The sequence below is a fragment of the Cimex lectularius genome, unplaced genomic scaffold (assembly GCF_000648675.2).
Source record: "Cimex lectularius strain Harlan isolate CLEC.00 unplaced genomic scaffold, Clec_2.1 scaffold1, whole genome shotgun sequence".
Lineage (NCBI taxonomy): Eukaryota > Metazoa > Arthropoda > Insecta > Hemiptera > Cimicidae > Cimex > Cimex lectularius.
In genome coordinates this window covers 4,317,385-4,331,854 of record NW_019392813.1, presented here as the reverse complement: position 1 = coordinate 4,331,854, position 14,470 = coordinate 4,317,385, and the positions used below count along the sequence as shown (strand labels likewise).

The following is a 14,470-nucleotide window of genomic DNA, read 5'->3' as shown; positions in this document are numbered from 1 at the left end:
CAGACGATAATTTAATAGATAATCATAGCTTACCTGGTTAATAATTAACTAAGGCGACATATGGACGTTTAATCACATAAATTGTTTATAAGTAACAAAAGCCTTATTGGCCGACAAGAAATATTTGAGGGACATGACACGAAATTTCTTTCTCTCGAACACGGATGTGTCGTAAAAAGTACTTATATTTTTCCATCGTTGGGAAAACTGGTGGAAATTTCCCCACGGTTTATTTCGAGTGTAAAATCCGGGGAATTTTGCCAGAAGACCGGTCGTATCGTGCTGGCGTTCCACTTCTGTAAATTGTTATTTAGGGCCGGGTTTGAAAACTATTAGAGCCAGTTTGGTGTTAATTATTGTCTGGCTCGTATGCCCGATCCAAGATATATGTTGCGTAATATGCGTTAACTGCGTTAAAACGATATTTACTACTGCCTTTCGGCGTGACGGTTGGATTTACGAATATAAATATTACGGAGCAGGTGTGTGCGTGTGAGTGTGTAGGTGCGTCTGACGGCCAAGAGGGCTCTCTACGTGAGCTATAATAAACATGAATTGCTTGCTGAAATTTAAATGAAATAAATAATAGCCCACACATCTTGAGAGGCATGATTCTTATAGATTTGGAATTTTTACAACAAAATAAGCTTGATTAATTTTAATCACTATACAGGGTGTTCGGCTACTGGTACAAACTTTGCCAGTAAATTTTACATTCAAAACGGAACCAAAAAGTCCTAATTAACTATGGTCCGAATCTCCGCAGTTTCGGAGTTATTCCACTTTTTCTGATTTTTTAAGATTTCACGACCTTGCTTCACATAAACAATGATAACACCAAAATTAAAAGGTTTTGGACCAACCCGTTGATACCATTGAAATCTAAGTTAAATTTCTAATTAGATTTGATCAATACTAAACTTGTAAACGTCCTTGAAATAAGTAGCGAGAACTGAAAATTTTGAAATTTTTTTTTCAAAGTTGGTGATTCTAACCTACTATTTCCAAACCTAGGGACCAGCAAATTTCAGAAAACCTACTCCATCTAATATCCTTTTTAGTGGAGTAATTTCTTTTTCATTACTTTTTTCAACGGTGAAGAAATTAATTAAGGAAAAGAAAAACCCGTGGCTGACGGATTGGTAAGGTAAAAATTTTTAAAAAAGTAATATAATTGTACATATTTAGTATTGATCACATCTTATTGGAAATGTAAGTTGTAATGCAGTTAATGTATGTTTTCAATGATATCAACGGATTTGTCTCAAACCATTTAGTTTTGGAGTTATTACTGTTTATTTGTAGCAAAGTCGTGAAATCTTAAAAAGTCAGAAAAAGTAAAATAACTCCTATACCGTTGAGATTCGGACCATAGTTAATTAGGACTTCTGGCTCCTTTTTGAATGTAGAATCTACGGGCAAAGTTTGTAACACGAGTAGCCGAACACCCTGTATGTGTTTAGTGATCAGGTTTCCATTTCTTCTTTATCGTATATACTTTAAAAAATAAAAACTTTGAATAAGCCCAGCTTTTAACAGAAAGAGATTAATATGAGATATTGTCTGCCTGGAATAATAATCAAAAAGCAATAACTTACGATAAACCACAGTTAACATTAGTTTAGTTAATAATTAATTTGTCAATGCTGAAAATCTTGATGATGATTACTAAGAAGTTTTTTCCACAGGCACTGCACCCTTTTGGTTTATTGCACTTTCCTAGTTTGTTATTTCAGAGCAATCGACTCATCCTTCTCCTAAGAAGTTCTACTTCATTGACTGTCGTTGTTAAAATTCTTTTCCCTGGATGTTCTTTTGGTGGCTGTTTCTTTCTTCATATATATGTAGACTCCTCACGGTTGTTCGATCATTTTACCTATAAAAAGATAGGATATTACTTCACTGGTGATCAGTCAAAACGCCGGTCGTTCGCCAAATAAAACGCCATTTTCCCCGCGGACGAAGAAAATCTGAAAAGTGATTGATCAGAGCGCTGCCATTTTCCTTGATTATCACATGGAAATACGGTAATCATCCGTTTACATTTCGGCCTGATTTATGAGATAGCCTATATTTCTTCCGATCCGCCTTGCTGCCCGGAACTCTGGGCTAGCCGGTACGCTCATGAAATCCCGGCTCGTAATTGGGAATTTATGCCGCACGCGGACGGCCGGGACCGTGTTCTGTAAACAATAGATTATTATTGATTATCCGAACGGTAGTTGGAACTGTTCAATTGAATACACTCGCACTGGCTATAGCTAGAACTCGTTTAGCTATTATCCGGGATGTCAACCAATAAACTTACAATTCGTACCGTACCACCAAGTTTTATATTCGACCAACGCTTTCTTTTCAACAATTCTTTTAAAACGCTATTAATTGTTGATTAAACAAATACAAATGTTTTCTTGATACGTAAATTTTGTAGTTCGTGTTTGAAAATCATATTGGCATTCAAAGTTTAAGTAGAATGTGTAGAGATTAGTGACCGTTAATCTATAGTTATTCAGATATCGTGAGATCTCCCGACCGCATCTCACGATATCTGAATAACTTTAAGTAGAATCGAAAAAAAATAAGGTTTCGTGCTCGATGACGTTTGAACAATTGTAAGCATTGCTAACGGTAGTTTTATCACTGAACGCTCTTAATAGTAGTAAACAATGCATAATAATTTTTATTTTTGACTTACAAGGGACGACCGGGTTGGTGTATCACGGATTTGGATCAAATTTTTTTGGTGATTCTACTCTCCAAAATATCAGACACGTATCCACCACTTCTTGGGAATAGGTGTCGCCAAAAAATTTTGAAGATTGAAATTTAGGGTTTTTAATATTTTTATTTCACCGTTCTACTTGCTCAAATCAACTGTATGAATATATAATTTTACAACATTTTTTTCGCAAATTTCAATGAAAAATATAGCAAAAGCGATCAATGTTTTTCAATATTCACTAATTTCGTGGTCCGCTTGACCAATTAATATCTTTCAATTAATTAAGGTTTTTAATTGAGATAAAATGTCACCGTCACGATCGGGATTCGAACCCACGACTTCGGCTAGATATGCCGCTGCTCTACTTCTTGAGCTACCGTGACTTCGATCCATTCGGACACTAACTTCCCATCTCAACTCTTTTGAATTTTCCATCCTTTTTGCCATTTTGGAAAATATAAAGGTTTTCTAAAAACCAAATACTTTTCAAATAAACTAGGTCATATTTTTTTCGTAAAACTAATATAAAATTTCGTTTTAGCACCTTAAGAAATCCTTAAATATAAATTCCGTTCGGATTTGAATTTATCAATTTTTTGACTTTTAAAATTTTTCCAGTTTTAAAAAAATTGTTATCCGATTGTCTGATTGACGCGGCTATAACATAAAAACGGCTAAAAGTTACAAAGAACAAACCGTCCATCTTTTTCTTTTTGTTTTGTTTATTAGGTTACCGTTGGGTTTTACAATTTCTGTATTGTTCTTCTTTTTTTGTCTGTGTTTAAAGTAGATATTTTGTCCAATTTCTCCGCATTGGTTGTTCGCTGTGTTTACTGTCTTTTTTCTATGTGTTTTGTTTCATTTTGCTTTCTTTTTGTACATTTTTATTAAGTTAAAGTTGCCAAATAAATTTTGCCCAGGTCAGAGTTGAATTACTAGGTTAAACCAATCCATATTTTTCCCACCGTCAACACTTTTTTTCCAATTTATCATAAAATTTCTGCATTTTGGTTCGATGTAATTAAAGAACATGGTATATCGTTAACTTAAACTCCTTTTCATTGTTTGTTTTTATTTTATGTTACGACAAATCAATAATTCAAGAGCTGCGAATAGATTTATGACACAAACCGAAGATAGTTGAAATTTGCCAAGCTTTAGCCCTGAACTTTTCTAACGAGGTTGCGATTTTAATTATACTTACAAATTTGAAAGATAGCTCTTTTTGAAACTTTTTATTTTAATAAAAATTAACCCTCTTGTCAATGCTTTCTTTTAATTTTTCCACAAATGAATAGTTCAACGAGTACATTTATGACAAAAACCGTATATAGTTGGGATAAAAACATAAAACGTTGGATTATCTGCTAAAGGGTTAAGATCGGAGCAAATTTTTTGTTGCATTTGAGGTGTAGAAGTACCTGTCACAGTTTGTCATACCAGAAGAGTGCATAGTTGTACCCAGTATATCTACAAATTTACTTATCTACCTACCTTTTTCTTTTTTCCTTCTTTTTGTTGGAATAAATTCTCTCGTCCAATCTACATTATCAATTCATCTTTCAAGTAAAGAAACCTTAAATTCAAATTCCTGGAAACTGATTGCTAGGTAGCTAGCAATTGTCGTAAAGCCCCCCTCACGCTAATCGTTTGAATTTAAATTTATGGATTTTTGACCCTTAAAATATTTCCGATTTTTGAGTAATCGTTATCGTAATAACTGGTTGAAACGGCTATGAATCAAAATTGGCTAAAAGTATTTTAAATTCAAACATATCCATTGAAAGAAGAGGAATGTAGCATTTTAACGACGGGCGTACCATAAAAATGTGTAAAGTATTTCTATACGGAAATACTCAAAATATGAAGATTATTTGTCAAAAACTATCCTCGTTTTTTAATAGGAATAATAGTCCGATTTTAATGTTTCATACAGTTATAAAATGCACTCGACAATTCCTTTGAAAAGTTGGTCAACCATGAAAATCGGCCTGCTATGATTGAGAAAAATGTTGTCAGTCACGAAGTCGTCGTCGAAATTATGACTCAAAAAATTAATTTACACCGATTTCCGCGAAAGTCGGTATCTAAGGGTTTTATAACGCTCGAATCACGACAATGAAGTTTTTTGGCGAAGCCAGGACCTATTTACAAGAAATGGTGGATAAGTGTCCGATAGGACTGTAGAATCAACAAAAAGTTTGGTCTAAATCCGTGACACACCAACCTGGTTCCCCTTGTTAGTCTCCAAGGTTCACTATCATAAGACCACGCGAGTGTAGCGTATTTTTGGCCAATAACGCTAATATTTGGTCATTCACACGAGAACGTCAGGTCATTTCTCTTTGAACATCATTCTCTAAAAACACGTATAATTCGAAAAAGTTTGGGGACATTCGAGGACAATTGTTATCTAATCAACGTCATCAAAAATCCGTCTTAGTGATAAGCAAGGGGAAAATCGTCCAAAAAAATATTATCTAATCTCTTTATTTTTATAGTTATATGATTTTCTAGGCATTACTTTTGAATAAAGAGAACAAGGATAAGACATAAATTGTCAACGTCCACGGCACAGTGGTTCATCAAAATGTGTTGTCAAGATAATTAATCCTGACAAAAAGTTTCGTTTTCTGAAAGTATATCATTAAAAGTAAATAAAACCACTACAGTTTATAAAATAGAGAAATATCGCAACGGGTCTCACCTAAACACAACAGGTCACTAAAACAGACGAATCAGATTGATCAAGGAGGCCATCTATGGTAAAATTGAGTTGATATAGTCAAATAACGTTTCAAACTGCCGAAAAAACAGCAAACTCCAAAATAGATCTTGTGAAGAAGGTTTTGATTATTTAAATCAATGGCGAAAAGCGACTGATGGGCCAAAACAGCCAGGTTAGAAAGGACAAACATCAGGACGCTAGTTTAGTTTTGTGGACAAAAAGTCCTCTGAATAAAGGTTGTAGAGCACGAACATTACGAAAACACGACGTTTCAAATTTTTTCCTTCGTGAAAATCTGGAGAGAGTGATCGGTTTTCTCCACGTTAAAAAAACACGTTTTTTCCCCAAAAATCGCAAATAACTCGAAAACGGCTGAGAAATCGGGCAACATGTAAGGTAACTGAAAGCTTATTAAAATCTATTGCTATAGCGTGCCTCTCCAGGCCGATTTACTGGCTCCACAGATCAATTTGAAGTTTTCGTAAAAATTAAAATGTTCCCGAATTTTTGAATTTACTGATGAATGACTGAAGCTATGAAAAATATTTAAAAGGTCTTGTTTAGTGTAAAAAATTCTAAAAAATGAGACCTAGCGCAAGCTTTTTGCATACCTTTCATATGCTGAAAAAATATGCAATTCCAAATTTGGCCATTTTTGCAAAAACTAGGTGGTCGGGTTTTGTGGGCATTGCGGACAGAACGGAGTGTATATTAGCAAATCGATCCGGAAGCCGATCTATTTGAAAAACTGTGCCATGACGAAAACTCTGAATTGAATAACGATCTTAAAATTATGACACTCCATAAACTAGGTACGATTGCTAAAAATCATGCAAATTAAATTAATAATTTTACAATTTAATGTGAAATGAATATAAAAACAGAAAGATCTATTGATGCATTTGATTAATAATTAACGTCTGAAGACCGAAATCCTTTTCAATTGTTTTTTACTGGACGGCCTGGTTTTGGCAAGACATTCTTTATTCGTCATCTCGCGAAAATTTACAATCGGTTCACAAACAGTGACGCATTGTATTGTAACGCCTATATAACGTGTACGTCAACAGGAAAAGCAGCTTGAAAATATATCATTCAAGATTATTTCTTTTATCTTTAGAGGTAGCCCAACAATGTCGGACACTCTTTAAATATGTTCAAGTTATCATTATTGATGAAATCAGTAATTAGGAGCAGAATTTGTGTCTCAAATTTCCCCACCTGAGCCACTGGGAGATTATCGAGCATATACTAGGGGTATTCACGATCTTTGTGCTAACCCTGTTAGGTCGTGTTAGATCGAGAAAAATGATGACATAGACTTGTAAGAATTGGCTAGTTTGTTCTAACATTATTCGATCTAACAGGCCAGAGCCAACGTTAGATGTTAGGTCGAAAACTATCCGTTAGGGCGTAGGTAACCAATATGGCAGCCAAGAATTTAACAGCTGTTTTTTGTTTATACGTATTTTTATTCTTAAATACGCATTAATTAATTCAGACCAAACTATTTCTTTTGTTAATTTTTGACCTGTCCTTGTACTCTTAATCATAATAGATACATACCCTATCCTATAAAGCTGTAGGCTGTTAGACATTAGAATACAAGTTAGGTATGTCGGCACGAATTGAAGGTGTCATTTGTTAGTACTTTCGAGTGTATATTTCGAGTGCATTTTGAATGTAAGAGTTGATTAATTGTCCTTTTTTTATTAACTTCTGGCATCTTACAATTTACCACAAAAGAAAACCAAAACAAACATTAACAAGCCTTCAAGGACTGTTATAGCTTTATTTTTGGTTCTCCCAATCGCCACGCGCAGCCTTCCAGAAAAATTAACGGTTACCATGCTAAGAAAAGAAGATAGCGTTCACGATCTTACTGACATTTCTCTATTCGAGTTAACACGAATTAACATCTTACAAACATCGTGAATGCCCCTAATCTACAATGGTCGTAGAAAAACGCAATCAATGGTTAATTTACAAGAGCAATTAGGTAGGCTTGCTCTCACACAAATGGAACATCGGGTCATCATTGAAGAATTTTTTCAATAACAAAAAATGGTTTGTTTATTTCAGTTAATCCTCACAGTCTAAGCGCAAACGCACAGGATTTATCAAATGGAGTTTTGCTAAAATCAAATTTCTTAATACTTTTGGAAACATGGCTGGATAATGATGAAAGTGTAGTATCCCTAATTTTGTTGGCATCGTTCAATTCTACCTACATTGGTGGTAGCTGGAGTTCTATTTACAAAAAGTCTAACAAGAGCAAGTCCTTTCACTTCGAACATAGAAATTCACGCTGAGTTAACGTAGTCCTTGAAAATATCGAACGGTCAGGCGGAGAAGTTTGTGCTGCTCAGTGCATTTTGGATGATGGCAGAACACGTTTTTAAGGGGGTTTGTGTCAGAATTCAATCAACCCTCGGGGATCTCCAGGGACCTTACTGTGATGAGCTTGTCAAAGCTGTAACCATTGCGGCCACCCACACCCCTTAGTTATACATTTATGTTTTATTAAGTGTAATTACTTGCTTAACTAGCTACAGGTTTCTTCATAATGATTGACGTGGGGAGAAGCTGTACTTTCCTACTGAATACATATCAACTCTCCAAGAACTTATGTCCTGGTTTTTCTTAAAATATCTCTTTTACTCGATTTTATTAATACTATTTGTTCAACAGAACGACCGATATCATCTTTAAAATTAACACTCAATTCCAGTCACAAGTCTTCGAATTGAACGAATCGTTTTCGAGACCGGGAATTCCACTCGGACGGCGTTCAGTTCAGAACCGGCCTTATGTTTAAAGGGTTGTTATTTACTTCTGAAGTATCTCCTCCGGGAAATTTCTTCTTACAGTGGTGGAAGGGAATAATAACTTTCCAAGGGTCGCTGGCGCATTTCCAACGACTGCCTGAATCCGTCCCGGCTAATGACTTGCAAATCCTAGGTCAAAACGCCTCGAAGAAGAGCTTTAAATAACAGCTAGGTTCAAGCCTATTCAAGCCGTCAAGTTTTGAACAGGAAAATGATTATAAATCATCCGCAACATCAGTCTTAACCAAATTTGTGATAGTAATGGATAAAATAATCCGTGAATTTTTTTAGACTAATTTTATAATATATTGTATAATATGAAGGTTAAGTCGAAAATCGTTTCTTTCAGGGAAAGTTACATTTTTCCAATGACTATGCTTTTCTGTTCTTCTCGACAATGGCATAGATTTATGTAGTGTTTTGGTTATTTTTCTCAAATCAAACTGACTCTAATTCCATCCATGGCTCTAACTGGAACTCTGGTCTCAGCATCTGATCCACTTCACCGAACACTGACTCTAACCTGAATCTAATTCTAACTCTGCCTCCGAATGAAGGTGTCAGCATCGAACTACGTCTCAATAGAAACTGACTCTAACTCTATCTCAGAGCATCAGTATCTAATTCCATTTCAACTGACACTGATTAAACCTCTGACTCAAGATCCCAAGATCTGCTTCCAATTCAACTGACAGTGACTCTAAACCTAATTCTAGTTCTCACTCTAAATGTGGCTAACAATCGTAGCATCTGTTTCCATCTAAACTGACACTACTCTAACTCTGACTCACGGTTTCGTCTTCTGATTCTATTTCAACTGACACTGACTCTAAACCTAACTCTATTTCTGACTCTACCGGTGGTTCCCATATGGAATGTGAGGCACATGCCCCCATATTGGGGTAGTATTGGCATTAACAACCGAGGTGAGTCCATATCATATTGCCTAACTGGTGAAGGGTTAAATATTGCTAACATATTACAGAACCTACCTCCATCATCAGATGTAGACAAGAAGTGTTAGTCTTGATAATTACTTCCCAAGTGGCTGATGAATGTATGTTAAATGTATCCAGGGAACTATCAAACTCTAATCACAAGGACATCAGATTTGATTTGAACACTCTCTCTCTCTTTATCTATTTCTCTCTCTCTCTCTCACTCTCTCTCTCTCATTCTCTCTCTCTCTCTCTCTCTCTCTCTCTCTCTCTCTCTCTCCCTCATAGAAACAACATACAGGAACCCTCGGAACACCAATTGGATAGGTTACAAACGAGCTCTTCGACAATCCCTACAGGGGTAAATAAGGATTTTAGAGACACGGAGGGTCAAAAATTACGGTGCAGGAGGTAACTAACGGCATACTAAGCTTCTACACCAAAAACTGCATGGAAAAAAGAAGGCTAAATAAACATAAAGCAGTCTGGTGGTATAAACACCTAGAATGACTGAGAGCTCGAGTAAAGACTTTATTAAACCGAGCCCAGGCCCATATTGAGAGGGATACATACTCCCATACCTGGGAGTCCAAAACCACAGGTATGAGGCACGCGAGGAGATTCATAGAAGGACCATCTGCAATACTTACAATTACTGGAAGGGAACTGCAACAGTACCAGGATTCTGGATGGACTCCTAAAAGGAGACAGAAGAAACACTGTGCAGATATTGCCAGGTAGAGCAGGAAAAAGCGAACACATTTTATGTTTCTGTGAAGTCTTATGTAGGTGCAGGTTCTTGCAATTAGGACAAAAAAAGCCGCAAGCAAGATCCTACACTAAGGAGCCGCTGGCAAAGCTAGAGTCTGATTAATAACCTGAAGCTGGTCAGTTAGTTATAAAATAACAGGGGAGCACAATATATCTATTCAGGTCGAGGTGGCCGCCTCTATTATACTTATCCCTATGGCTCTCATTGAATTCACGATTCCGGTACTAGCTTGTATTAACCTAGGCCCAGCCAAGAGCATCCTCATGTCGCGACCTGAAAGGGGGACGAGCCTTTGCTGATGAGGCCGAGACCTCGCCTCAGAGCTTGGACGAAGCGGCATCTACGAAGCCATGATGAGGGCGTCATCCCTGAGGTCATCACACAGGTCCAGTGCGCCAATATTCTTTAAGGATTCTTGGTTATCTTTGTATTTATTAGTAGAAATTTATTGCAACTTTATGTAGATAAAGTTATATCTATTATGTGTTTTCACATAGGCTGGTAAAAACTTGGCAAATAGTTTGATGCGAAGAATATCTCAATGTGATGATTGATGAAATGCCAAGATTTTTTAACGTAACCACGTAACATCTCTTCAAGGCCTGTAGTCCAAAATGTCGGGAAGGTGGACCCGACTTTGAAATTGTGGCAGGATGAAACTTTCCTCGTCGCTTTTCTGAGTGAATTTATTTTATTTTATTTGTTTAACGGTTTCAGGTTGCCTGTCCGTGGCGATGACGGCGATTTGTTTCGTCTGGCTAGAACCTCTCATGCTCAGCCTGCTGGGGCCGGAGAGCGAAATCCCGATGACCACCAGCCAGTCGTCATGGCTTGTCGCTTCCGTAGAATTCGGCGAAGTCCTCGTCACCCTCCCAGCCGGAATCCTGGCTGACAAGTGAGTGGGCGGACTAACCAAGATGAAAACTAATCCCTATAACCAAATACATGAAAAAGCCCTGACATACAGCTAAAAATAAATTTTGTTAATCCAGTCTTTGAGTTCTGTTGGGTGAACTCTCATCCTCTCACAAAACTTATAATCGTACAAATCAATAACATAAAATAACAAAAATAAACTGACGATCATAATAACCGGCCGTAGAAAAATCCCGGTCGTCATCAGACAGGCTGGTAAAAGACATTTCTGTTATAAATATTTAATATAATAATGATTTTTTATGTCGGAGAGATATTAAACATTAATTTTAAAATTTAATTTATTAACATTCATGGTACCAATGAGTACTTTCTCCACGCTTGCTTTCAGTTTTGTATGTAGCACCTTGATCAATGTCACATGTTACCTACTTGAAGGTAGTTGCAATGATCTACTTATTAAAAAAATAATTAAACATAATTTCCAATTCACTAGTTTTTGTGGTCCGCTTGACCAATTAATATCTTTCAATTGAGATAAAAAAGTGAGTGTCATGAGCGGGATTCGAACCCACGACCTTCGGCTTGATACGCCGCTACTCTCCCACTTGAGCTATCGTGACTCCTATACAGTCCATTTCAATAAATTTCTTGTTCTGTGATGTTAATTTAATTAATACCCAATTTTCTCAGACGGTTCCAACAGTAAATATGCATCGTAACCTTTCTCTAATTAGACCTCTTCACTAGAACTCCAAACCTTACTAAATCTTACCGTACAGAATTGAAAATTAAAATTATTAACAAATTAAACGATCAGGAATAAAGGTAAACATATTAGACTCTTATGGGTAAGAGGTCACTGTTCATTGATAGGAAACGAGAAAGCTAATGAGCTGGTAGCTACAAAAAAAAACAGTAATAGATAGAGAATTTAAAATATCACATTACGATGCCATCAATGTTATAAAAAAAGATCAATTGAAGCGTGGCAGAATAGATACAGATGATCTTCAAGCACTGGACAGTGGTATAAATCTATCTTTCCTAAGGTGGGTTGCCAACCTTGGTTCACTAGAGGAAGGTTTGAGCGTTTCAGCAGTACCACAATAGGCAGACTACGTTCAAACCACAGTATCTGTATAGCGGGGAACACACTTACCCGATGCAACGCTATGCGACGCTACCCGATGCAACTCAAAGCAAATCCAAAGTCCAATGTTCCATAAGATTGTATTACTCCCGTGCACGTCTACCCGATGCCACGCAACGCTACCCTACTCTACGCTACGCGATCCCCACTGTCCAGATTTTCGTCGGGTTGCATCGAGTACGGTCGAAGACAAAAGAACCGGACACTCATACTTTTATTCAAATGTACATGTATTATTGTCGTTATATTAATTACAACATACTTATTTTAATATAAACCAAATTAACCGAGATCAAAAATTCATTAGTTTTTTAATTAATTTTAATGGTTTGGTGGAAAATTGATCAAAACACCGGAATACCATTTTTTGATATAATGATTTTAACTAACAATTTGTTTCACGGTTTTGCTAATAAAATTTAACTAACAATTTATTTCATGGTTTTGCTCATAAAATCACACCGTTTTCGTCGAGTGGCGTCAGAACAGGACACTCATATTTTTTGTAGTTTATTTCAAACTATGTGTATGTAATTTTGTCATTATATTAATTACAACATTCCTATTTTAATTTAAATCAAATTAAACGAGATCAAAAATTCATAAATTTTTGTAAAAATAATTTAATTATGATGATTAGGAAGAAAATTTATCAAAACACCGGAATGACTTTATTTAAAAATAGCGCATTAAGAACAAAAGAGGCGTTGCGATTGTGACAGCGATTATTTTGATACACGCTGTGTGACTGTACATTGCGTGCGCTTGACGTCGCATAGATGTGCACATCCTACCAAAACGTGACAAAGCGTCGGATAGCGTTGCATCGGGTAAGTGTGTTCCCGGTTTATAGCATACCTACACATGATTGGACAGGAAGACAGTGACCTGTGGACGGTGTGCAACAAAGTTGAAAACGCGGAACATATCGTATGGTACTGCAAAAATTTTGAAAATGAAGGAAAGACTTTTCCATACGATAGATCAATGTAAAATTTCGTAGCCTTATAATTACAAATTTTTAATATATAAAGAAAACTCCATTCTTTATCGGGCTTCTCGATTTTATAAAACGAACTGGTTGTCGTTTGTGACTGCAGTAAATGACCAGTTAAACAATTATTCTCATGACTGAGGACAATAGGTCAATGCCAAAAAAAAAGAAAAAAATTAATACCCACTTATGCATTACGCTAATTAAATAAATTGTTATTACGTTTTACAAAATTTAGAAATATTTTGTCCGCGCTATTCAATCACAGCAAGTGAAATTTTTAACGAGTTGAAAACAAAGATTAATTTACTATGTAGATTATTTTTTATACTTAGAAAAACTACTTCAAACGTATTTACCCAGTTAAAAACAATCTATAAAATTCGAAGGACGAAAAATTGAAATTGTTGAATTTGGTAAAACGAAAGCTCGACCAGGTCAATAATTGATTGATGGCTCGTTAGGCTTGTATTTTCACTTCATTAAGCACTGAAACACTGTCAACCCCGCTTCCGCTTCAATTGGGGCTAAATCCAGTCACCACTGCCTTTTTTCCCATTAAAAACCAAAAACCTCTTCAGCCATATGTTTTTTACTCCTACAAGCGTTCTGTCTTTTACTAGGGCTTGTTGGGGCAACTGAAATATAATATCGTTAACCAAGAAATTTTAATCACTGTTAATAAAAGAAAAAATAATCGATCTGGTTAATTGAATATATAATAGAAATATATACAAAAGAAACAGTGGTAGGTAGTTTTGAACGGCATTAACGACAGGTCCTCGGTAGTATAGTGGTCAGTATCCCCGCCTGTCACGCGGGAGACCGGGGTTCGATTCCCCGCCGGGGAGAATTAATTTTTTTAAATTTCTTTCCAAAATTTATTAAAATAATTTTTTTTACTTCATTTATTTAAATAATTTAAAAAAAATTTTATACTTTATTTTATATCTTTATAATTCGAAGTAAATTACAACTACCTTCAAGTAGGTAACAAGTAACAATGAGCAAGGTAATAGGGGTATTCACGATCTTTGTGTTAACCCTGTTGACTCTGTTAGGTTCTGTTAGATCACGAAAAATGATAACGTAGACATCTGAGAATCGGCTAATTAACATTGCTCGATTTAGCAGTCCAGGGCCAATGTTAGATGTTAGTCATATTGCTATCCGTTAGGGCCTAGGTTACCAACATGGCCGCCATGAATTTAACAGCTATTTTTGTTTATACGTATTTTTATTCTTAAATACGCATTAATTAAATCAGACCAAACTATTTCTTTTGTTAATTTATGACCTGTCCTTATACTCTCAGTCATAATAGATACATCCCCTATCCTATAAAGCTGTAGGCTGTTAGACGTTAGAATACAAGTTAGGTATGTCGGCACGAATTGAAGGTGTCATTTGTTAGTACTTTGGAGTGCATAGATAGCATTTTGAATTAAAGAGTTCAATA

At 35.9% G+C, this 14,470-nt stretch overlaps 2 protein-coding genes and 1 non-coding gene across 3 annotated transcripts in view; 2 read left to right on the top strand and 1 right to left on the bottom strand.

Moving 5' to 3' along the window:
• The window catches only part of LOC112127381, a 683,298-nt gene that overhangs the window by 444,220 nt on the left and 224,608 nt on the right, over window positions 1-14,470 (bottom strand). The gene's annotated exons all lie outside the window — the stretch shown is intronic.
• LOC106661649 (facilitated trehalose transporter Tret1-like) overlaps window positions 1-14,470 on the top strand; it is a 43,531-nt gene that overhangs the window by 24,396 nt on the left and 4,665 nt on the right. Inside the window, exon 2 of the mRNA XM_024228347.1 lies at window positions 10,706-10,883. Within this exon, the coding sequence (XP_024084115.1) occupies window positions 10,706-10,883 (178 nt within the window). The remainder of the gene's footprint in view (window positions 1-10,705; window positions 10,884-14,470) is intronic.
• Window positions 13,791-13,862, top strand: Trnad-guc. The gene has a single exon. It is a non-coding gene; the product is annotated as a tRNA-Asp (tRNA).